Raw genomic sequence first — 24,030 nt, forward strand, 5'->3', positions numbered from 1 at the left:
CTCAGTTCTGTTGAAGGGTAATGAGGACTCGAAACGTCAACTCTTTTCTTCTCTGCCGATGCTGCCAGACCTGCTGAGTTTTTCCAGGTAATTCTGTTTTTGTTTTGGTCATGACAAATCTTTTGGGCCAAATGTCTAAAACATTTATATTCTAATTTACAGCAACTATAAGACCATAAGGCATAGGGGCAGAAGTCGGCCATTTGGTTCATCGAGTCTGCTCTGCCATTCAGTGTGATGATGACTGATCTGATAATCCTCAACTCCACTTTCCTGCCTTTTCCCCATAACCCTTGATTCCTTTACTGGGAAAAAATCTGTCTATTTCTGTCTTGAATATACTTAATGACCCAGCTTCTAAAGCCCTCTGTGGTAAAGAATTCCAAAGATTAACTACTCTCTGAGAGAAGGAATTCCTCCTCATCTCTGTCTTATATGGATGATCCCTTACTCTGAGATTATGCCCTCTGGTCTTAGGCTCACCCACAAGGAGAAACAACCTCTCAGCATCCACCATGTCAAGCCTAAGAATCTTATATGTTTCAAAAAGATCGCTTCTCATTCTTCTAAACTCCGTTGAGTACAGGCCCAACTTACTCGACCTCTCCTCATAAGAAAATCCCTCCATCCCCGGGATCAACCTAGTGAGCCTTCTCTGGACTGCTTCCAATGCCAGTATATCTTTCACAAAAACAAAAATACCTGGAAAAACTCAGCAGGTCTGGCAGCATCTGCGGAGAGGAGCACAGTTAACTTTTCGAGTCCGAATGACCCTTCAACAGAACTAAGTAAAAATAGAAGAGAGGTGAAATATAAGCTAGTTTAAGGGGGGGTGGGACAAGTAGAGCTGGATAGAGGGCCAGTGATAGGTGGAGATAACCAAAAGATGTCACAGACAAAAGGACAAAGAGGTGTTGAAGGTGGTGATATTATCTGAGGAATGTGCTAATTAAGGGTAGAAAGCAAGACAAGCAAGATACAGATTGCCCTAGTGGGGGTGGGGTGGGGTGAAGGAATCGAAATAGGCTAAAAGATAGAGATAAAACAATGGATGGAAATACATTTAAAAATAATGGAAATAGGTAGGAAAAGTAAAATCTATATAAATTATTGGAAAAAAAAGGGGGGGATCGGAAAGGGGGTGGGGATGGAGGAGAGAGTTCATGATCTAAAATTGTTGAACTCAATATTCAGTCCGGAAGGCTGTAAAGTGCCTAGTCGGAAGATGAAGTGCTGTTCCTCCAGTTTGCGTTGAGCTTCACTGGAACATTGCAGCAGGCCAAGGACGGACATGTGGGCATGAGAGCAGGGTGGAGTGTTGAAATGGCAAGCGACAGGGAGGTCTGGGTAATGGTCATTCGGACTTGAAACGTTAACTGTGTTCCTCTCCACAGATGCTGCCAGACCTGCTGAGTTTTTCCAGGTATTTTTGTTTTTGTTTTGGATTTCCAGCATCCGCAGTTTTTTGCTTTTATCCCAGTATATCTTTCCTTGGATAAGGGGCCAAAACTGTCACAGTATTGTAGGTGTGGTTTAACTGGTGTCTTGTACAGTTTTAGCAAGACTTTCCTATTTTTATACTCCATTGCCTTTGAAATAAAGGCCAATATTCCATTTGCCTTACCTATTACCTGTTGAACTTGTATGTTAGCTTTTTGGGATTCATGCACACAAGGACTCCCAAATCTCTCTGTGCTGCAGCCTTCTGCAGTCTTTCTCCATTTTAATAATATTCAGCTCCTCTATTCTTCCTGCCAAAGTGCATAACCTCAAATTTTCCCACATTATATTCCATCTGCCAGTTTTTTGCCCATTCACTTAACCGGTCTATATCCCTCTGCAGACTCGGCCTGCGTCATCCTCAGCACTTGCCTTCCCACCTAAATTTGTATCATTCGCAAATTTGGCGACAGTACATTCACTTTCCTCATCTAAATTATTAATATATATTGTAAATAATTGAGGCCCCAGCACTGATCCCTGTGACACTCCACTAGTTACTGGTTGCCACCCTGAAAATGCCCCCCTTATCCCAACCCTCTGTCGTCTTTTAGTTAGCCAATCCTCTATCCATGCTAATATACTACCCCCAAAACCATGGATCTTATCTTATTAAGTAGCTTTACGTGCAATACCTTATCGAACGGGCCTTTTGAAAATCCAAGTATATTGCATCTACTGGTTCCCTTTTATCTATCCTGCTTGTTACCTCCTCAAAGAATTGTAATAAATTTGTCAGGCATGATTTCCCCTTCATGAAGCCATGCTGACTCTGCTTGATTAGATTATGTAATTCTAAATGCTCTGCTATGACATCATTTATAATAGACTCCAACATTTTTCTAATGACAGATGTTAAGCTAACTGCCCTATGCTTACATGTTTTTTGTCTCCCTCCCTTTTTGAATAAGGGTGTTACATTGGCAGTTTTCCAATCCTCTGGGACTTTTCCAGAATCTAAGGATTCTTGGAAGATTACAACCAGTGCATCTACTATTTGTGTAGCTACTTCCTTTAATATCCGAGGATGCAACCCATCAGGTCCAGGGGACTTATCAGCCTTTAGCCCCATTAGTTTCCCTGGTACTTTTTTTCTAGTGATAGTTATTGTATTATTTCCTCCCTCTCTTTTGCCCCTTTATTATTTAGTATTGGAGTGCTATTAGTGTCTTCTACCGTGAAGACTGAAGCAAAGTATTTATTCAAATCCTTTGCCATTTCCTGGTTCCCCATTATTATTTCCCCAGCCTCATTTTGTAAGGGGCTCATGTTCACTTTAGTCTCTCTCTTCCTTTTTATATATTTAAAGAAACTCTTACTGTCCGTTTTTATATTACTTGCTAGTTTACCCTCAAAGTTTATTTTCTCCCTCTTTATTATTTTATTGGTCATCTTTTGTTGGTTTTTAAAACTTTCCCAATCCTCTGCTTACCACTAATCTTTGCCACATTATATGTCTTTTCTTTTAATTTGATCCTATCCTTAAGTACAAGAAGTGCCTAGGATTCTAAATTTACCACCATAGTTCTGGGATGCATGCAGGAATGAACACTGCGTGAACAATTTCATTCGTCCAAATTGAAGATATTGGTTAGCACCTCCTTCCCACCTGACTGGCATGACTACTTTAACCCAAATCTTGCAGATAACACAGCTTTCCTTATGCATTTGCAATCAGGTTTAACTGTTTAGGTTTGAACAATATGCCTTGTGGATGACATAAACACAAGGCCTTGTTTATTTTTTCTGCACTTCTGTGCTTCAGAAATAAAGATGCATGTTCCTTAACACTTTTATTGGCTGCTCCATTGAAGTGCAATCAGTTAGGTTGTTGGTCAGTGTATACAGAGGGCACGGAAGCAAAGCTGCAGCAAAGTTTACAGATGATCAAAAATAGGGTTGGGTTTGAACTACAGGGAACAAGTGTGGAACAATTGGTTGTGGATAGATTGGAAGTGGCACGTAATGTGGTCAAAACATGGTAACGAGCCTAAAAAAGGGAAATAAACTTTGGAAAATAATTGAAATAGCTCCAGGTTGCATAATGCAACATAGGGGAAGGATTTTGGGGATATAGTGAATCACTCAGCAGAATTAATAGCATAGTATGTGGCAACAGCCAAGGAAAGCTAATTGGATCTTAAGATGTACAGTCAGAGTGATAAAGCATAAATCACAAGAGGCGATGAGTCTGGACAGGGAATGACCATGCTTTTAATACTGTATGTAATTCTAATTTCCATATTACAGCAAGCAATCTAAACAATGGAACCAGATTAGAAGAGGCCAACCAACCTGATACCCAGTTTAAGTCATCTGAACTGTGAGGAGGGATTGAAATATCTGGATTTTTACTCTGGGGAAGAGAATGCTTCTGGAAATGTTCCAGATTTTTAGGGAGGAGATATATTAAACTCTAAAATTTGACATTTCCTCAAACACAAAAATTAGTGAATATGTGGTCAAAATTAGAAAATGATTAATGCGCAAATAGACTATTTAGATTTAACTGCTTTACGTAGAGGATGGTCAATGCATGGAATGTACTACCCTGAGTGGCAGGTAAATGGGAACATTATTCAAGGGAGAATTGAATAGATGTTTCAGCGGGCAGCTGAGGATCATTCATTGGTCAGATGGATTGCAGAGACTGGTCTCTTGCATTATTCCTATTCTTGAAAGATGCTGAAATCCTTTAACATTTTCACTTTATGTAGATTACTGTGTGTGCAATTGAGCTATGATTATTGTTATGATCCCAGCTGATTTTACTACTGGACTGTTCAGATCCCAGGGTGGAACGTGGCTTGATTGATCCTAACTTTTATCTTTTTGTTTAGAAACATGGAAAGTGGCCACTGAACAGAGCCACAGGAGTCAGCTGATGGAACTTTTACCAAATGAATAAAACACTTATTAAACAAGAAAAGATTAACTATATTACAATACTCCTTCATCCACACCAATACCTTTAGAGATATATACAGATTTGTAAGGATAACACAAGTTTCAAAAGCTATATTATACTCTGATGTTCACAGTCCATGTAAACCAGTAGGTGACTTGTGGTCAGGCACACCACACTCTGAAACGAAGTGACAGATGCCACCCCAAACAGATGCTATGGATCTCTCCTCAACTCCCCCCAGACACTTGTCACACCGTGAGCCAACTGGTCTCACTGAACTCTGCCTTTCATCTAAGAGTTTCCAATCTCCACTCTTGAAGAACTTGCTTTGGAATCTTCTCCCAAACTGATGCTTTCTCTCAGACGCCTTCCACAAAGGTTCACCTCCAGGGTTTTGAGCTCTCCTGGATCACCACGTACATTCAAGCTTCCTTCCAGGCACACACACTCACTGACTCAGCCGTGCCAACAGAACACCACTGTTTCACATGCCTATAGTAAAGAGTTACAGACCTTTGACTGCTTGGATCTTCTGGTTTCTAGTAAGCCTATATTGCTTTAAGTCTGTGTCCTGCAGCTTTCTCTCTTTAATCTTGGAGCCTTTCTCTCTGCTCCTTACTTTCACTTCCACAGAACAGGACCTTTCCCAGACTCCTGTTCTTCCTTTGACCAGATCCTGCTCTGTCTCACTCCTTGGTTTTGGGATCTTTCAGTTCTTTTGGGAAACCTGCTCTATCTACAGTTCTCTCTCCCAGTAGACTGCTTACAATTTGGTATCTCCCTTGAGATCCAGAACTTACTTGACATTCACTGTTACTTTAACTTTAGAGCAACTCAGCTAAGATTCTTAGACTTATTTTCCTCAGCAATCTGCTAGTATGTCAGCTAGAGAGACTTAAACTGCTCTCTTCACCTTAGAGCATAATGACCAACTGAACTCAAACTGTTTTTGGTTCTAATGAGTGGGCCTCCTGTTGCTAGGCAACAGCACAGCCTTTTCTACCTTGTTTTAACTTCCCTGAGCCACTATCCCCCCCACCCACCCCCTCCCCCCCCCCTCCTCCTTGATAACACAGCTCTCCACTTCAAGGGTCATAAAACTCATAATGCTGGCATCTTTTAAAATGAAACTAAAACCCAAGCTTCATCCTTTTAACCCACAAAATACAAAGGTCCAGTAACACTTCTGGGGATTTTTAAAAATTAACAGTAAAAGTTTTATTAGCAAGTATAAAAGAAAACTTAAGATCACATTTGCACAGTTAAGGTTAGTTTTACAAACATTCCCCCAAAAAAGACTCTCCACTTGGTCAAACCCACGAGTAAACACCTTCCAGGCAACACTCCCTTACAGATGTGTAACTATAAGAAATCCAGTAATATAAGCCTAGGCAAGCTGCTGTAGCTTCAATAAAGGCATACTGCATGACCTGTAACTCGCTTCCACTCTGCTGTGGTAAACCAAACTTCAGAATACAACTGCTTTTTGCAGCCCAAGACTTTTCTGGTTTGACTGGATGGTTGGCTGAAATGGCATCTCCTCCCAGCCCAGAGCTAACAGCTCCATCTCCGCTCCAGCTGCTACCTCAGCTATCTCAGAACAGCTAGAGTAACTAACTCTAAAATACCCTTTTCCCCCCTTTCATGTCAGGTTCCATTGTTTTCACACCTCTTTGAAACTCAAACCCTTCCAAATATAAGATCTTTAATGTTTCCATCTTGTCTTTGCTTTCAGGCCAATAAAATATAATATCCCCCCTTCTATTTACCTATGGAACTCCTACAAGATGCAAACATGTTTCTGGCTACTTCTGAACTCCCCTTTGATATTCAAACAAACTCTCGACTTGTCTAAAAATGCAAATGTTAGATCTAACTTGTTTACTTTTACCTCAACTTATCATCTCTATTCTTTGCATGTTTTAAACCTGCTAGACAACATGTCTCCTAATAATCTCTGCCCAGCTTAATTAAATCATTCATCCACACAGGCACACGCAGCCTTTTATGTGGCAGTCAGGAGGTTTCCTTACCCATGCTTAACCTGATGCCATGAGAATTCATGGGGTGTGGGGTCAATGTTGAGGACTCCCGAGGTTACTCCCTCCTGACTTGACTGTGTGTACCACTGTACCTCTGATGGGTCTACCCTAATGGGTGAGATAGGACATACCCAGGGAATGATGATGGAGGCACCTGGGACATCAGTTGGAAAGTATGATTCTGTGAGTATGACTATATCAGGCCTTTGCTTGACTAGTCTGTGGGACAGTTCTCTCAATCCTGGCACAAATCCCAGATGTTGACAAGGACTTTGCAGGGTTGAATGGGAAGGGTGTGTCTTTGTTGTTTCCATGCCAAGGTGGATGATGGGTGGTTCATCAGTTTTATTACACGGCTTTTCTGTAGCAGTTTGGTACAACTCGCTCGCAAATCGGTATTCCATTTTGGAGGCTGGTTCCTCCAGGGAGTGCAGACAGAGCCAGGCTTCTGGCAACACAAGCAGCCTGTCTGTACAGGAGGGGAGGAAGTCCAATAATAATAGAGGATTCTACAGTTACGGGAACAGATAGGCGCTACTGTGGCCGTCAACGTGACTCCAGGATGGTGTGTCGCCTTTCTGGTGCCAGGGTCTGGGATGTCACTGAACAGCTGCAGGGCATCCTGATGAGAGAGGGTGATAAGTCAGAGGTCATGGTACATGTTGGTACCAATGACATTGGTAGAAAGAGGGATGAGGTCTTGCATCAAGAATGCAGGGAGTTAGGCAGTAGACTAAAAAGCCTCATGGGTTGTAATCTCTGGATTACTCCCAGTGCCACATGCTAGCGAGCACAGAAATAGGAGAAAAGCGCAGATGAATACGTGGCTTAAGAGTTGGTGCAGGAGGGAGGGTTTTAGATTCCTGGATCACTGGGACTGTTTCTGGTGAAGGTGGGACCTGCACAAGCGGGACGGTCTACATCTGAACCAGAGCGGGACCAACATCCTTGCGGGCGGGTTTGCTAGTGCTGTTGGGAGGAGTTTAAACTAATTCGGCAGGGGGAGGGGACACAGAATGTTAGCAGAATAGGGACAAATCATAATACAGTAAAACAATCAAGTCAGAGGGAGTACAGCTGCATTAAGTTTTAGGGGAATAAGGCAAGGCTGGATGGCCTTTACTTTAATGCCAGGAGTATTACAGGTAAAACGGATGAGTTAAGGGTGAGGATTGACATGTGGAATTGTGATATAGAAGCCATCACAGAGACATGGTTGAGGGAGGGGCAGAATTGGCAGCTCAATATTCCAGGATATAGAATCTTCAGGTGAGACAGGGCAGGGGGTAAAAGAGGAGGAGGCATTGCATTATCAGTTAAGGAGTCAGTTATTGCAGTAAGGAGAGATGATATCTTGGAGGGGGCATCAAATGAAGCTTTGTGGGTAGAGCTTAGGAATAAAAAAGGGGCAGCCACATTGTTAGGTGTTTATTATCGGCCCCCAGATAGTCAGCGGGAAATTGAGGAGCAAATATGTGCACAATTCGCGGAGGTGTGTAAAAACAATAACAATAGGGTAATTACATTAGGTGATTTCAACTTTCCCAACATTAATTGGGATAGACATAGTGTTAAGGGCTTGGATGGAGTGGATTTCTTGAAATGTGTACAGGAGAACTTTTTAGGTCAATATGTAGAGGATCCAACAAGGAATGTCGCAGTGCTGGACCTAATTCCGGGGAATGAAGCCGGACAGGTGGTTGAGGTGGTGGTGGGGGAGCATTTTAGTGATAGCGGCCACAACATGGTACAATTTAAGCTTGTTCTGGACAAAGAAATCGACAAGTTGCAAAAAAAATGTTTTGGATTGGGGGAGAGTGGATTTTAGTAAAATAAGGCAGGATCTGGCCAAGGTAGACTGGGAACAGCTACTTGTGGGGAAATCTACAGAAGAGCAGTGGGGGGCGTTCAAAAAGGAAATGGGGAGGGTACAGGCTCAACATGTTCCCTCTAGGGTGATAGGAAGGAGTAACAAGCACAGAGAACCATGGATGACCAGGGATATTCAGGATAAGATGAGAAGGAAAAGAAAGGCTTTTAGCAGGTACAAGGGGAGCAAATCAGTGGAGGCATTAGTGGAGTACAGAAAGTGCATGGTGGAGCTTAAGGAAGCAATTAGGAGAGCAAAGAGGGGATATGAGAAAGCTCTGGCTGGTAAAAGTAGGGAAAATTCCAAGATATTCTATAAGTATATCAATGGGAAGAGGATAACCAGGGAAAGAGAAGGGCCCATAAGGGACCAAGGGAACAATCTATGGGTGGAGCCAAAGGACATTGCTAGAGCGTTGAACGAATACTTCACATTTGCCTTCACCCAAGAGAATGAGGATGAAGGAATGGAACTCGAGGAGAGAGACTGTGAGGTTCTTGAGCAAATTGATATAGGGAGTGACAAGGTATTGGAGATGTTGGCAGGCTTATAAGTGGACAAATCTCCAGGTAGGGATAATTTGTGTCCCAGACTGCTGAGGGAGGCAAGGGAGGAGATCGCAGGGGCTCTGACCCAAATTTTTAATTTCTCTCTGGCCACGGGGGAGGTGCCAGAGGACTGGAGAACAGCTAATGTGATTCCGCTATTTAAGAAGGGTTGTGGAGATAAGTCAGGGAACTGCAGACCAGTGAGTCTCACGTCAATGGTAGGGAAACTATTGGAGAAAATTCTGAAGGAAAGAATCTATCTCCACTTGGAGAGGCAAAGTTTGATCAGGGATAGTCAGCATGGCTTTGTCAGAGGGAGGTCATGCCTAACAAATTTGATTGAATTTTTTGAGGAGGTGACCAGGTGTGTAGATGAGGGTAGTGCAGTTGATGTAGGTTATATGGATTTCAGCAAAGCCTTTGACAAGGTCCCACATGGGAGACTTATAAAGAAGGCAAATGCACATGGGATACAGGGTAATTTGATAAGGTGGATTCAAAATTGGCTTAATTGTAGGAGACAGGGTGATGACAGAAGGATGCTTTAGTGACTGGAAGCCAGTGTCCAGTGGCGTACCACAGGGATCTGTGCTGGGTCCCCTATGGTGGGGGGGGTGGTAGAATTAGTAAGTTTGCGGATGACACAAAGATTGGCTGGTTGGTTAACAGTGAGGTTGAGTGTCTTGAGCTACAGGAAGATATAGACAGGATGGTCAAATGGGCAGATAAGTGGCAGATGGAATTTAACCCTGAAAAGTGTGAGGTGATACACTTTGGAAGGAGTAATTTGACAAGGAAGTATTCAATGAATGGCATGACACCACGAAGTTCTGAGGAACAAAGGGACCTTGGCATCTGTGTCCATAGATCTCTGAAGGCAGAGGGGCATGTTAGTGGGGTGGTGAAAAAGGCATATGGGACTCTTGCCTTTATCAATCGAGGCATAGATTACAAAAGTAGGGATGTCATGTTGGAGTTGTATAAAACCTTGGTGAAGCCACAGCTAGAGTACTGTGTGCAGTTCTGGTCGCCACATTATAGGAAGGATGTGATTGCACTGGAGGGGGTGCAGAGGAGATTCACCAGGATGTTGCCTGGGATGAAACATTTAAGTTATGAAGAGAGGTTGGATAGACTTGGGTTGCTTTCGTTGGAACAGAGAAGACTCAGGGGCGACCTGATCGAGGTGTACAAGATTATGAGGGGCGTGGATAGGGAGCAGCTGTTCCCCTTAGTTGAAGGGTCAGTCATGAGGGGGCACAAGTTCAAGGTGAGGGGCAGGAGGTTTCGGGGGGATTTGAGGAAATACTTTTTTGCCCAGAGGGTGGTGACGGTCTGGAATGCGCTGCCTGGGAGGGTGGTGGAGGCCGGTTGCCTCACATCTTTTAAAAAGTACCTGGATGAGCATTTGGCACGTCATAACATTCAAGGCTATGGGCCAAGTGCTGGTAAATGGGATTAGGTAGGTAGGTCAGGTGTTTCTCACGTGTCGGTGCTGACTCGATGGGCCGAAGGGCCTCTTCTGCACTGTGTGATTCTGTGAACTGAGTGGCTTGTTCGGGCATTTTAGAAGGTAGCTAAGAGTCAAGCCCATTGCCGTGAATCTGGAGTCACATGTAGGCCAGACCTAGCGAGGATGGCAGATTTCCTGCCCCACGATGCCTTAGTGATGCAGATGGATTTTACAACAAATCCGGTAGTTTCATGGTCGTTATGAATGAAACTAGCATTTTATTCCGTGTCTCCAGAGTATTAGGCTTTTGAAATACTCGCCCAGAAACATTACTGGTATTCTGCCGTCCACCAGGACAGAGTGGATGCTGAGAAAGCGTTTCCCAAATCTTGGTCACAGTCTCAGAATAAGGGATTGGCGGTTTAGAACTGAACTGAGAAGAAATTTCTTCAATCAGAGGGCTGTGAACCTTTGGACTTCTCTTTCCCAGAGGCCTGAGGGTGCTCTGTGGCTGAGTATATTCAGGTCAGTGGTTAATGAATCATAGGATACTAAGGGAATTGAGGAATATGGAGATAGTGCAGAAAGGTGAAGTTGAGGTATAAGATCAACTGTGATTTTGTTGAATGGCAGAGCAGGTTCGAAGTGCCAAATGGCCTTGCCTACTCTTGTTCTTATTTCTTACATTCCTAGCCAAGTCGGAATTGCAAAATCGTGCATAATTTGGCTGTTATTATCACCAAAGTGAGAACACTTCAATGAATTTGCCGATATCAGCATCCTTACGTACAGTTTGTACCATAGTGGAATCTGCCAGGTGAAGTTGGGCTCCTGAGAGATTCTATGTTGAGAAATCTCAGACTGCCCTCCATGATAGTCATCAAGGGAATACCCTAGCATTTCTCTCTTAGCAAAACTCACTTTTTTCCTCCCCAATTGGTTGCATTCGTTTACAGTACTACAAAGTAACAAAACACTAATTTGGATGATTTTTATGTTTTGCAATATTCATCATTTGGATTTCAGTGAAGAGTAATGAGAGTGCGGGAAACATTTGGGTTGTGTTTACCTGAATGTGAAAACGTCCAGCAGGGGTTGTGAATTAAGTGTAGCACTGCAATGTATTGTCACGTGTAGTCCATAATGACTTAAGTGTGATCACTGTTGTTGAGTATTGGTACCAACATGCTTAATCCAAATGACAACTCCTGATTATATTTGGGGGATTTTGTTTTCAGAATATCTAGTGACTAGCGGAGATTTGGAGGAGGCAGTTCACTCTTAGGATTTTGGTGGTGACGTTTATGGACCCCTTCATTGATTTGATCTAGGGAGTCATTGAGACCACTTGATTTGATCGAGCCAGCAGTCTCTTATCCTGCATTTTTACTGTCCTTGTGTTATTTTGCTCAAACTTAAAATGTATTTTAAACCTGCTAAGATGTTTGGTAGGTTGTTTCTCTGGCTGGTGGTTACTATAGTCTTTTCTTTCTTACTGTTCATCATTGTGTAGGTTCCAGTGTGGAGTTGAAAGAGGACAAGTGTTGGGAGAAGGTGGAGGTGTCCTCCAATCATCATAGAGCGAGCAAGCTAACTGACAAGAACACCAAAACGTACTGGGAATCAAATGGCAGCACAGGGTCCCATTACATTAACATCTACATGCACAAAGGGGTGGTCATCAGGTAAGTGTCAGGGACCCAGACTTTATGAGCTAGGCCTGTGTATATCACACGGTGACAGTGTTAGATTAGGATTGTTCAAGCATATTTCCTATGCGTAGAGCTGCTGAGAACACCCTACGAACTGCTGACCCAGCTGGGCTCATCTAACTCACTATGTAGCAAGATGTGAACCTGCAATCCTATTAATCTGAATACACATTTCATATTTTCTATACATGATTGTCCTACAAATCAGTGAATTGACAAGTGCTTTGAAGGTTACCTTGTTGTGACTAAATGCTAATCTGAGTGGATGCAAGAGTTGAATCTCCTGTGGTATTGCACATGGGTAATTGTGACCAAGTGTTGTCTTCAGGTTTATCAAGTTATAAGGTGAGAGGCTAATTTGACTGAGGCAATAAGAGGTAGGAAGGGAGAAACTTCCTACAGGAAGGAGAGATATTGGGAAAAGTACTTCAGCAAGGTGGAAGGAATGGAAAGAAGGCAGCCTCGGCCAGGATGTGGGACAAAGTACCACATTTTTTGGGAGTTGTGGGGATTGTATAAGTAGCTTTGCTGGGGCTGCGACAATTCATAGATTCATAGAATTATTGCAGCACAGAAAGAAAATATTTGGCCCATTGTGTCTGGTTCTCTGCAAGAGTAACTCAGTTAATCCTACTGCTATATTTTCCCTGTGGACTTGCAATTATTTTTTTATTTAGATACTTACCCAAAACCACAACAGAATCAGCCTCCACCAAACTCCGAGGCAGTACATTCCAGATTCTAAATACTCAATGCATAAAAAACATATTCCTCATGTCGCCTTTGATTCTTTTGCCACACGCCTTAAATCAGTGTCCTCAGGTTTCGCCCCTTCCGCCAATGTAAGTAGTTTCTCCCTATCTACTCTGTTGCAGATGCATCTGTCCATGAAGAAAGTGGTGGAGTTTTGTCACTGGACTGGTAATCCAGCGACCCAAGGTACCTTTGGGAACCTGGTTTCGAATCCCACCACAGGAGATGGTAGAATTTGAATTCAGTAAAAGTCTAATGATGACCATGAAACCATTGGCGATTGTTGTAAAAACCCATCTGGTTCACTGATGTCTTTTAGGGAAGAAAATCTACTGCCCTCACCTGACCTGGCCCACATGTGACTGCAGATCCGCAGTAATGTAGTTGACTCTTAAATGCCTTCTGAAATGGCCTAGCAAGCCACTCAGTTGTATCAAACTGCTATAAAGTCAATAAAAAGGAATGAAACCGGATGGACCACCCAGCATCAACCTAGACACTGGAAATGACAATGGCAATTGCATCCCTGTCAACCCTGCAAACTCCCCCTTACTAACACCTGGGGGCTTGTGCCAAAACTGGGAGAGCTGTCTCACAGGCTAGTCAAACAACAGCCTGACATAGTCATATTCACAGAATCATACCTCACAGATCTTGTCCCATACACCACCATCACCATCCCTGGGTATGTCCTGTCCCATCTGCAGGACAGACCCAGTAGAGGTGGCGGCACAGTGGTATACAGTCGGGTGGGAGTTGCTCTGGGAGTCCTCAACATCAACTTGGCCCCCATGAAGTCTCATGCATCAGCCCAATAATGGGCAAGGAAACCTCATGCTGATTACCACCTACTGCTCTCCCTCAGCTGATGAATCAGTACTCCTCCATGTTCAACACCACTTGGAGGAAGCACTGAGGGTGGCAAGGGCACAGAATGTATTCTTGTTGGGTGATTTCAATGTCCATCAACAATAGTGGTTCAATAGCACCATCACAGCCCGAGCTGACCAAGTCTTAAAGGAGATAGCTGCTAGACTGGGTCTGTGGCAGATGGTGAGGGAATCAACAAGAGGGAAAAACATACTTGACCTCATCCACACCATTCTGCCTGCCGCAGATGCATCTGTCCTTGATATTATCGGTAGGAGTGACCATCGCATAGTCATTGTGGAGACGAAGTCCCGCCTTCACATTGAGGATACCCTCCATCGTGTTGTGTGGAACTACAACTGTGCTAGATGGGATAGATTTCAAACAGATCTAACAACTCAAGACTAGGCATCCATGAGGTGCTGTGGGCCATCAGCTGCAACAGAATTGTACTTAACCACAATCTGTAATCTCATGGCCCAGCATACCCCCACTCTACCATTACCACCAAGCCAGGGGTTCAACCATGGTTCAATGAAGAGTGCAGGAGGACATGCCAGGAGCAGCAGTAGGCATACCTAAAAATGAGGTGTCAATCGAGAGAAGCTACAACACTGGACAACTTGCATGCCAAACAGCAAGTGATAGACTGAGCTAAGTGATTCCACAACCACCGGATTAGATCTTAGCTCTTAGCACAGTCCTGCCACATCCAATCGTGTATGGTGAGAGTGACTGCCCTTGACATCAAGGCCGCATTTGACTGAGTGTGGCGCCAAAGAGCCCTAGCAAAACTGGAGTCAATGGGAATCAGGGGAAAACTCTCTGCTGATTGGAGTCATACCTAGCACAAAGGAAGATGGCTGTGGTTGTTGGAGGTCAGTCATCTCAGCTCCAGGACATCACTGCAGGAGTTCCTCAGGGTAGTGTCCTCGGCCCAACCATCTTCAGCTGCTTCATCAATGACTTTCCTTCCATCACAAGGTCAGAAGTGGGGATGTTCCTTGATGATTGCACAATGTTCAGCACCATTGGTGACTCCTCAGATACGGAAGCAGTTCATGACCAAATACAGCAAGACCTGGACAATATCCAGGCTTGGGCTGACAAGTGGCAAGTGACATTGGCGCCATCCAAGTGCCAGGCCCTGACCATCTCCAACAAGAGAGAGTCTAACCATCGCCCCTTGACATTCAATGGCATTACCATCGCTATCAATATTCTGGGGCTTACCATTGACCAGAAACTGAACTGGACTAGCCATATAAATATTGTGGCTACAAGAGCAGGTCAGAGGCTAGGAATCATGTGATGAGTAACTCACCTCCTGACTCCCCAAAGCCTGTCCACCATCAACAAGGCGCAAGTCAGGAATGTGATGGAATATTCTCCATTTGCCTGGATGAGCGCAGCTCCCACAATACTCAAGAAGCTTGACACCATCCAGGACAAAGCAGCCTGCTTGATTGGCACCCCATCCACAAACATTCACTCCCTCCACCACCGACGCACAGTAGCAGCAGTGTGTACCATCTACAAGATGCACTGCAGGAATTCACCGAGTCTCCTTCGACAGCACCTTCCAAACCCACGACCGCTACCATCTAGAAGGACAAGAACAGCAGATACATGGAAATACCACCACCTGGAATTTCCCCTCCAAGCCACTCACCATAAATATATTGCCATTTCTTCACTGTCACTGGATCAAAATCCTAGAACTCTCTCCATAACAGCACTGTGAGTATACCTACACCACAGGGACTGCAGCAGTTCAAGAAGGCAGCTCACCACAGCCAGCGATGCCCACATCCCATAAATGAATAAAAAACCATTAGGAGTGACCACCACACAGTCCTTGCGGAGACGAAGTTCTGTCTTTATAGTGAGGATACCCTCCATTATGTTATGTGGCACTACCGCAATGCTAAATGGGATAGATTTTGAATAGATCTAGCAACTCAAATCTGGGCATCCATGAGGCGCTGTGAGCCATCATCAGCAGCAGAATTACATCCATCCACAATCTGTCCTCAATCACATCCTCAAACCTCATGGCCCGGCATATCTCCCAATTTACCGTTTCCGTCAAACTGGGGGACCAACCCTGGTTCAATGAACAGTGCAGGAGGTCGTGCCAGGAGCAGCAGCAGACAGAGCTAATGATGCGGTGTCAACCTGGTGAAGCTACAGCACTAAACTGCTTGCGTGCCAAACAGCGGAAGCAGCAAGTGATAGACAGAGCTAAGCAATCCCACAACCTGCGGATAAGCTCTGCCGTCCTGCCATATCCGGTTGTGAATGGTGGTGGACAATTAAACAACTCACTGGAGGAATAGGCTCCACAATTATCCACATCCTCAGTGATGGGGGAGCCCAGCACATCAGTGCAAAAGGTAAGGCTGAAGCATTTGCAATAATCTTCAGCCAGAAGTGCCAAGGGATGAATCATCACAGCCCCCTCCTGAGGTCCCCAGCATCACAGCCATCTTGATTCACTCGTGATATCAAGAAACAGCTGAAGGCAATGGATACTACAAAGACTATGAGCCCTGACAACATTCCAGCAATAGTACTGAAGACGTGCTCCAGAACTAGCTGGGCCTCACACTGCCCCACATTATACGCCATCTGCCATCTTGTTGCCCATTTACTTAACCTTCTATATCCCTGCAGCTTCTTTGTATCCTTCATACAGTTTGCATTTCCACCTAGCGTTGTATCATCAGCAAACTTAGATACATTGCCCTCTGTATCTTTGTCTAAGTCATTAATATAGATTGTAAATAGTAAATAGCTGAAGCAGCAGCACTAATCGTTGTGGCACTCTACTAGTCACATCCTGTCAACCTGAAAAAGCCCCATTACTGCGTTAATAGGCAAGATAGCCTTTATCTTGCCTATTAACCTTTTGAATGGCACCTTATCGATGCTTTTTGGAAATCCAGGTATACTACATCTACAGATTCTCCTTTATCTACCCTGCTAGGTACATATCACAGAGAATCTCAGAATTGTTACAGCCCAGAAGGAGGCCGTTTGTTCCATTGTGTCTGCACCGGCTCTCCAAAAGAGCAATTTGTCTAGTGCCATTTCCTCGCCTTCTCTCTCTAACCCTGCAGCTTAGATTCAGATAACAGTCTCATCCCCTTTTGAATGCCTCGATTGAACCTGCCTCCACCACATTTTCAGATAGTGCATTCCAGACCATAACCACCACCGTATGAAAAAGTTTTTCCTCATGTCGCTTTTGCTGCATTTTGCTAATTCATTTAATCCTGTGCCTCTTGTTTTCAAGCTTTTCACAAGTGGGAACAGTTTCTCCCTATCTACTCTGTCCCGACCCCTCCTGATTTTGAATACCTCTAGCAAATCTCATCTCAGCCTTCTCTTCAAGGAAAACAGTTCTAACTTCTCCAATCCTGAAATTCCTCATCCTGGAGCCATTCTAGTGCATCTTTTCTGAACTCTCTCCAATGCCTTCACAGCTTTCCTAAAGTGTGGTGCCCAGAACTGGACACCATACTCCAGTTGAGGCTGAATTAGTGTCTTATACAAGTTCAACATAACCTCCTTGTTCTTGTATTGTATGCCTCTAATAATATAGCCTAGGATACCATATGCTTCTTTAACTGCTCTCTCAGTTTGTCCTGCCACCTTCAGTGACTTATGCACATATTCACCCAGGTCCCTTTGCTCTTGAACTACTTGAGAGTTGTAGCCTTTAATTTATATTGTTTCTCCATGTTCTTCCTACCAAAATGAACCATTTCACATTTCTCTGCATTGAACTTCATCTGCCACCTGTCTGCACATTCCACCAACTTGTCGATATCCTTTTGAAGTTCTACACTTGAAATTGTGCCCTTTACACAAAGATCTAGTTCAAGAATATATATCAGGATGAGTAAGGGTCCCAACACTTACCCCTGGGGAACTCGCACTGCACACCTTGCTCCAGTCCGAAAAGCATCCATTAACCACTACTCTCTGTTTCTTGTCACTCAGCCCATTACGTATCCATGTTGTTACTGACCCTTTCATTCCAAGAGCCACAACTTTGCTCACAAGTCTTTGTATCAAATGCCTTTTGAAAGCCCATGTACACCACATCAACAGCATTCCTCTCATCAGCCCTCTCTGTTACTTCTTCAAAAATTCCATCAAGTTAGTTAAACACAATTGTCCCTTAACATTAATTGTCCCATGCTGGCTTTCCGTAATTAACTCATATTTGTCCATGTGACTAATAATTTTGTCCTGACTTATTGGGCAGAATCTTGCCCTTGGATGGCGGGCAGGCCCCACCGACTTGACGGCGGGTGGGCAGCCGACCCCCGCCACTGAAACGGGGCCCGCCGCCATTTTAAGTGGACGGGCCAATTAAGGCCCGCCCAGCGGCATCCCTGAATGGAAGTGCTATGCGCTTCCTATGGCGTGGGGGAGGAGGGATTCCCCAGCTGTCAAAGTCCTGTCTCAGGGAGAATACTGACAGTGTCAAAAACATTAAAAATAGAAACATTAAAAAATTATTAGCATGTCCCCCTCATGTGACAATGTCACACGAGATGGGACATGTTAATAAAGACCACATAAACTTCATTAATTTTTTACAATATGGACATGAAACTTCATCAATAATCTGGAGCCCGCTGGGGCTCCTGGCCTGCCTGCCAGCCTTAAGGTTGGACGGGCAGGTCTTTAATTACTTTAAATAGCCTGTCAATGGCCTCAATTGGCCATTGACAGGTCGGCAGGCGGACAGCTGATTTCACTGACCGCCCGTCTTCCTAAAAATTTAAATGGCCCGGAATGATGTCAGGGATTCCTCCCGACGTCGTCCCACGTCATTTTCACCTCGGCGACTGGGCCCCGCCTCCAAATCGCCGAGGGGAAAATCTTGGCCATTGTTTCTGGAAGTTTTCCCACCACCAGTGTTAAACTGATGGGCCTGTAATTGCTGGACTTACCTTTACACCTTTTTTTGAACAAGAGTGTAACATTTGCAATTCTCCAACCCTCTGGCACCACCCCTGAGTCTAAGGAAGACTGGAAGATTATGGCCAGTGCGTCCACAATTTCTACACTCACTTCCCTCCGTATTCTTTGAAGCATCTTATCTGATCCTGGTGCTTCAGCAACATTGACAAATTTATTGGAATTTTTTGACAAACACGATTTCTTTCGTAAGACCATACTGATTTTGACTGATGATACCATAATGTTCTAAGTATAGTAAGACTTTCTTAAGAATAAATTCCAGCAATTTTCTGATGACTTATGTCAGACTAATTAGTCTGTGGTTCCCTGTTTTCCCCCTCACTCCTTTCTTGAATAGCAATGTTACATTTGCTAACTTCCAATCTGCTGGGACTGCAGAACCTAGGGAATTTTTTCTGCTGATATTAATTATCTTAATTTCCTCACTCTTGTTAGCCCCTAGCTTGCTTTCTATTTCTGGTGTATCATTTATGTATGCTACTGTGAAGACAGACACACAATATTTGTTCAGTGTGTCTGCCATACAATTTGTAACACAATGGGCAAGATTTTTAGTTTGGTGGGCGCGCATGATCGGCAGGCCTGGGAGCATCTGGGGAATAGGCTGCCAACTGCAATTGGCCCCCAACCACGATTTCATGCTGGCTGGCCAATTAGCGGCCAGCCAGCGTGAAACATGCGCTGAAGTGCTCAGCGCTGCTAGGGTGGGGGCAGGAGGAGGGCGGGCCCTGATGTAAGCAGGGGCGAACGTGGAATGAAAGTTCCCTGAATGCAGAGAGCTGCCTCAGGGAGCTGAAGAATTTAAAAGCAATCAATAAAGATTTAAATATCCAGACAAAAATGTCCACACATCAGAATCACTCACCTGAACATATAGATGATGAAAATTCTGTCCAAATATTATTTTTTAAAATTTAATAATGCCCTTGGATGAGGTTTCATCAAAAATGCAAAGTCTGTGGCAGATTCGCCCGCCAACCATAAGGTTGGATGGACCACGAAAAATTGGGATCAATTGGAACTTTATTGGGCTCAGTTGCCCTCTTAATTGTCAGTGGGCATGCTTCCGACCGAAATATCGTGCGAGCGCTGGTTGACGTTGGGATGTTCACCTGACATCATCACGCGCTATTTTATGTTCCAGTGGGTCGGGTGCGCGCCTGCACGCGGAGCTAAAAATTCTGCCCAAGGATTTGTAAACATATATCTGCAGGTTCCTCTGCTCCTCCATCCACTTCAGAATTGTATCCTTCATATTATCTCTGTGTTCTTACTATCAAAATTTATCACAACACTCTTCTCTGCATTAAATTTCACCTGCCATGCATCTGACCATTCCACCAATCTATGCTCTCTTCGACCACTATCCTCCTCACGGTTCACTGTACTTCCAAGTTTTGAGCCATCTGCAAATTTTGAAACTGTGCCCTGAACACTCATGTTTTGGTCGTTAATATATATCAAGAAAAGCAGTGGTCCTACTATTGAGCCTTGTGGAACTGCACATCTACTTCCTCCAGTCTGAAAACTAACCATTCACCACTATTCTCTTTTTTGTCACTCAGCCAACTTTGTATCCATGCTGCCACTTTTCCTGTTTTTCCATAGGCTTTAACTTTGCTGTTATGTGGCACTTTATCAAATATCTTTTATAAGTCCACACACACCACGTAACTGCATTATCCTCATCTACTCTTGTCACCTCATCAGAAAATGTAATCAGGTCAATTAAATAGGTTTTTCCCTTAACAAATCAGCGTTGGATTTCCTTAATTAATCCACACTTGTCCGCGTGACAGTTTATTTTGTCCTGAATTATCATTTCTAAAACCCTTCTCACCACGGAAATTAAGATGACTGGCCTGTAGTTGCTGGGTTTATCCTTACCTCGTTTCTTGAATAAAGTTGTAGCATTTGCAATTCTGCATATTTGAGGAAAATTGGAAAATTATGACCAGTTCCTCCTCAATTTCCACTCTTCTCTTTATATCCTCAGATACACCTGATCCGGGCCTGGTAACTTAACAGTTTTAAGTATAGCCAACCTTATAATACATCCTCTTTATCAATGTTCAACCCATCCAGTGTTTCAGTTGCCTCCTCTTTCACTTTGACTTCAGCAGCATCTTCTTAGAACCATAGAAACCATAGAAAAGTTACAGCACAGAAGGAGGCCATTCGGCCCATCTTGTCCATGTCAGCCCGAGGACACCCAGGTGCCCTTTCTAATCCCACCTTCCTGCACCCGGCCCATAGCCCTGCAGCTTACAGCACTTAAGGTGCAGATCCAGGTACTTTTTAAAAGAGTTTAAAGTTTCTGCCTCTACCACCAACTTGGGCAGCGAATTCCAGACACCCACTATCCTCTGCGTTAAAAAGTTCTTCATCATGTCCCCCTACACCTTCTGCCACTTATCTTGAATCTATGTCCCCTGGTTCTAGAATTCTCCATCAAGGGAAACAATTTTATCCTGTCCACTCTATCTATTCCCCTCATAATTTTGTACACCTCAATCAAGTCACCTCTCAGCCTTCTTTGTTCTAAGGAAAATAACCCCAATCTATCCAATCTCTCCTCGTAGATACACTTTTCTAACCCTGACAACATTCTTGTAAACCTCCTCTGCACTCTCTCCAGAGCTATTACGTCCTTCCTGTAATGTGGTGACCAGAACAGCACACAATACTCCAGTTGTGGCCTCACCAGTGTTTTATACAATTCCAACATTATATCCTTACTTTCATATTCTGTACCTCTGCTAATGAAGGCGAGCATTCCATATGCCTTCTTTACAACCTTGTCTACTTGAACTGCTGCCTTCAGGGACCTGTGTACTTGTACACCAAGATCTCTCACTTTATCTACTCCTCTTAGTATATTCTCATTTATTTTGTAATCCCTGTAACTGTTTGACCTCCTTAAATGTAAATTTCCTTGGTAAATAAAATGCAAAGTACTAATTTAGTACCTCAGCGATATCCTCTGTCTCCAAGTGTAAATCTGGTCCCTGATTGACCCTACTCCACCTTTTACCACTCTTATTTATATACCTACAGAAGATTTTTGGATTCCCTTTTATGTTAGTTTTCATTCTCTCCTCATACTCTTTCTTTGCTGCTCTTATTTTTTTTCACTTTTTCTCTGAACATTTTACATACAGCCTAATCCTCAGTTGCACTATCTACCTGACATCTGTCATACATGCCCTTTTCCTGCTTCATCTTTCTGTCTCTTTTGAAAATAAACAGGGCCTATGAAAACAATGAACTTGATCTATTGCTTTAAGTTTGAAAGAAACCTGATGTCTTTTACAGAGAGATACATGCCCTGTGTTACAGGAATAGGTATGGATTTTCTTCAGGGTTGTTCCTGAGATGCAAAATTACAAATCTTAGCACTGGAAAAATCATCTTCACTTTTCCACTTGCAAGGGTAGATACCATATTGCAGATAAATGTGGAGATTTTTATAATGGGATTTTCCATAACACTTGGTTAACATAGCTTTCAATGCATTTTTAAATAGGTTGATGTGAACCATCTATCATTTTTAATACGTAAGACATATAAGAATGCATCCCTTGAATTTCTCTGGTGTAAGATTCCTGAAATTATCCAAATTGCTCAATGAGAGTGACAAATTAAGGGGAAAAAAGGGTGAAAACGTGACCTCAAATGACTTGTGCAGTAGAAACGCACAGATGCATAGGGCTATGCATTTTGACAGCAGTTGCAGTCTGTTAATGAGCGGTCTTTTACCTTGTGTTCCAGACAATTGACCTTGGTGGTTGCGAGTGAGGACTCCAGTTATATGCCAGCACGTGTGGTGGTGATGGGAGGGGATGATCCAAGTAACATCAGTACAGAACTAAACACAGTGAGTTACTAAGAGGAGTGCTTTTCGGCCAATGAGGCAAAAGCAAATACATCCTGTGATTTTTACAGTTTGTTCACTGACCACTTTCATTTTTAACTCCTGTGGTTTCTTGTGTTGCTAACTTTTTTGGCACTTGACGGTTAAGGAAGAATTATTTTTACATATGCTGATTAACAAAAATGCACATTTGTAAAACTGTAAAATACTAATATACCAATGCTTCCTGCTCTTCAGCTTTCACAGAATCACAGAATTGTTACAGTGTAGAAGGAGGCCACTCAGGCCATCGTGTCTGCATAGGCTCTTTGAGCATTTTAACTTGGTGCCAATCCCCTGCCTTTCCCCTGTAACTCTGCACATTGTTTCTATTTAAATAATTGTCCAATATCCTCTATAATGCCTCAATTGAACCTGCCTCCACCACACTTCCAGGCAGTGCATTCTGAACCCTAACTACTCACTGTGTGAAAAAGTTTTTTCTCATCTTGCATTTGCTTCTTTTGCAAAACACTTTAAAACTGTGCACTCTGCTTCTCGATCCATTTACAAGCAGGAGCAGCTTCTGCCTATCTATTCTGTCCAGACCCCTCATGATTTTGAAAACTTCTATCAAGTGTCCTCTTAGCCTTCTCCTCTGCCAGGAAAACAGTCCCAACTTCTCCAATCTTTCCTCATAACTGAAGTGTCTCACCCCTGGAACCATTCTCGTAAACCTCTCTTCAATGCGTTCTCATCCTTCCTATAGTGTGGTGCCCAGAACTGTACACATTACTCCAGCTGAGGTCTAACCAGTGTCTTATATAAGTTCATCATAACCTCCCTGCTCTTGTACTCTATGTCCCTATTAATGAAGCCTGGAATACGGTATGCTTTAGAAACAGCTCTCTCTACCTATCTTGCCACCTTTAATGACTAATGTACATATACACCCAGGTCTCTCTGCTCCTGCACACTCTTTAGAATAGTATCCTTTATTTTATGCTGCCTCTCCATGTTCTTTGTACCAAAATCACCTCACACTTCTCCACATTGAACTTCATCTCCCACCTACTGCCCACTCCACCAATGCGTCAATGTCCTTTTGAAGTTCTACACTGTCTTCCTCACAGTTTACAATTCTCCCAAGTTTTGTGTCGTCCGCAACTTTGAAATTGTCCCCTGCACACCAAGATCTAGATCATTTATATATATTATATATATATATATATAATATATATATCAGAAAAAGCAGGGGTCCTAATATAAACCTCCCTCCAACCTGAAAAATACCCATTAACCATTACTCTCCGTTTCCTATCCCTCAGCCAATTTTGTATCCACGTTGCTACTGTCTCTTTTATTCCACGACTTATAACCTTCCTCACAACTCTGTTGTGTGCAACTGTATCGAACACCTTTTGGAAGTCCATGTACACCACATCAACAGCCATGCCCTCATCAACCATCTCTGTTACCTCTTCAAAAAACTCCAGCAAGTTAGTTAGACACGATTTCCC

General features: G+C 43.4%; 1 protein-coding gene across 4 annotated transcripts in view; it reads left to right on the forward strand.

The window, feature by feature from the left end:
- Positions 1-24,030, forward strand: part of cul9 (cullin 9) — a 318,678-nt gene that overhangs the window by 170,694 nt on the left and 123,954 nt on the right. For all 4 annotated transcript variants that reach the window (XM_078542786.1, XM_078542788.1, XM_078542787.1 and 1 more), the window contains 2 exons: positions 11,835-12,006; positions 22,429-22,534. In XM_078542786.1, the coding sequence (XP_078398912.1) occupies positions 11,835-12,006; positions 22,429-22,534 (278 nt within the window). The remainder of the gene's footprint in view (positions 1-11,834; positions 12,007-22,428; positions 22,535-24,030) is intronic.

The sequence above is a fragment of the Cetorhinus maximus genome, chromosome 5 (assembly GCF_964194155.1).
Source record: "Cetorhinus maximus chromosome 5, sCetMax3.hap1.1, whole genome shotgun sequence".
NCBI classification, from domain to species: Eukaryota; Metazoa; Chordata; class Chondrichthyes; order Lamniformes; family Cetorhinidae; genus Cetorhinus; species Cetorhinus maximus.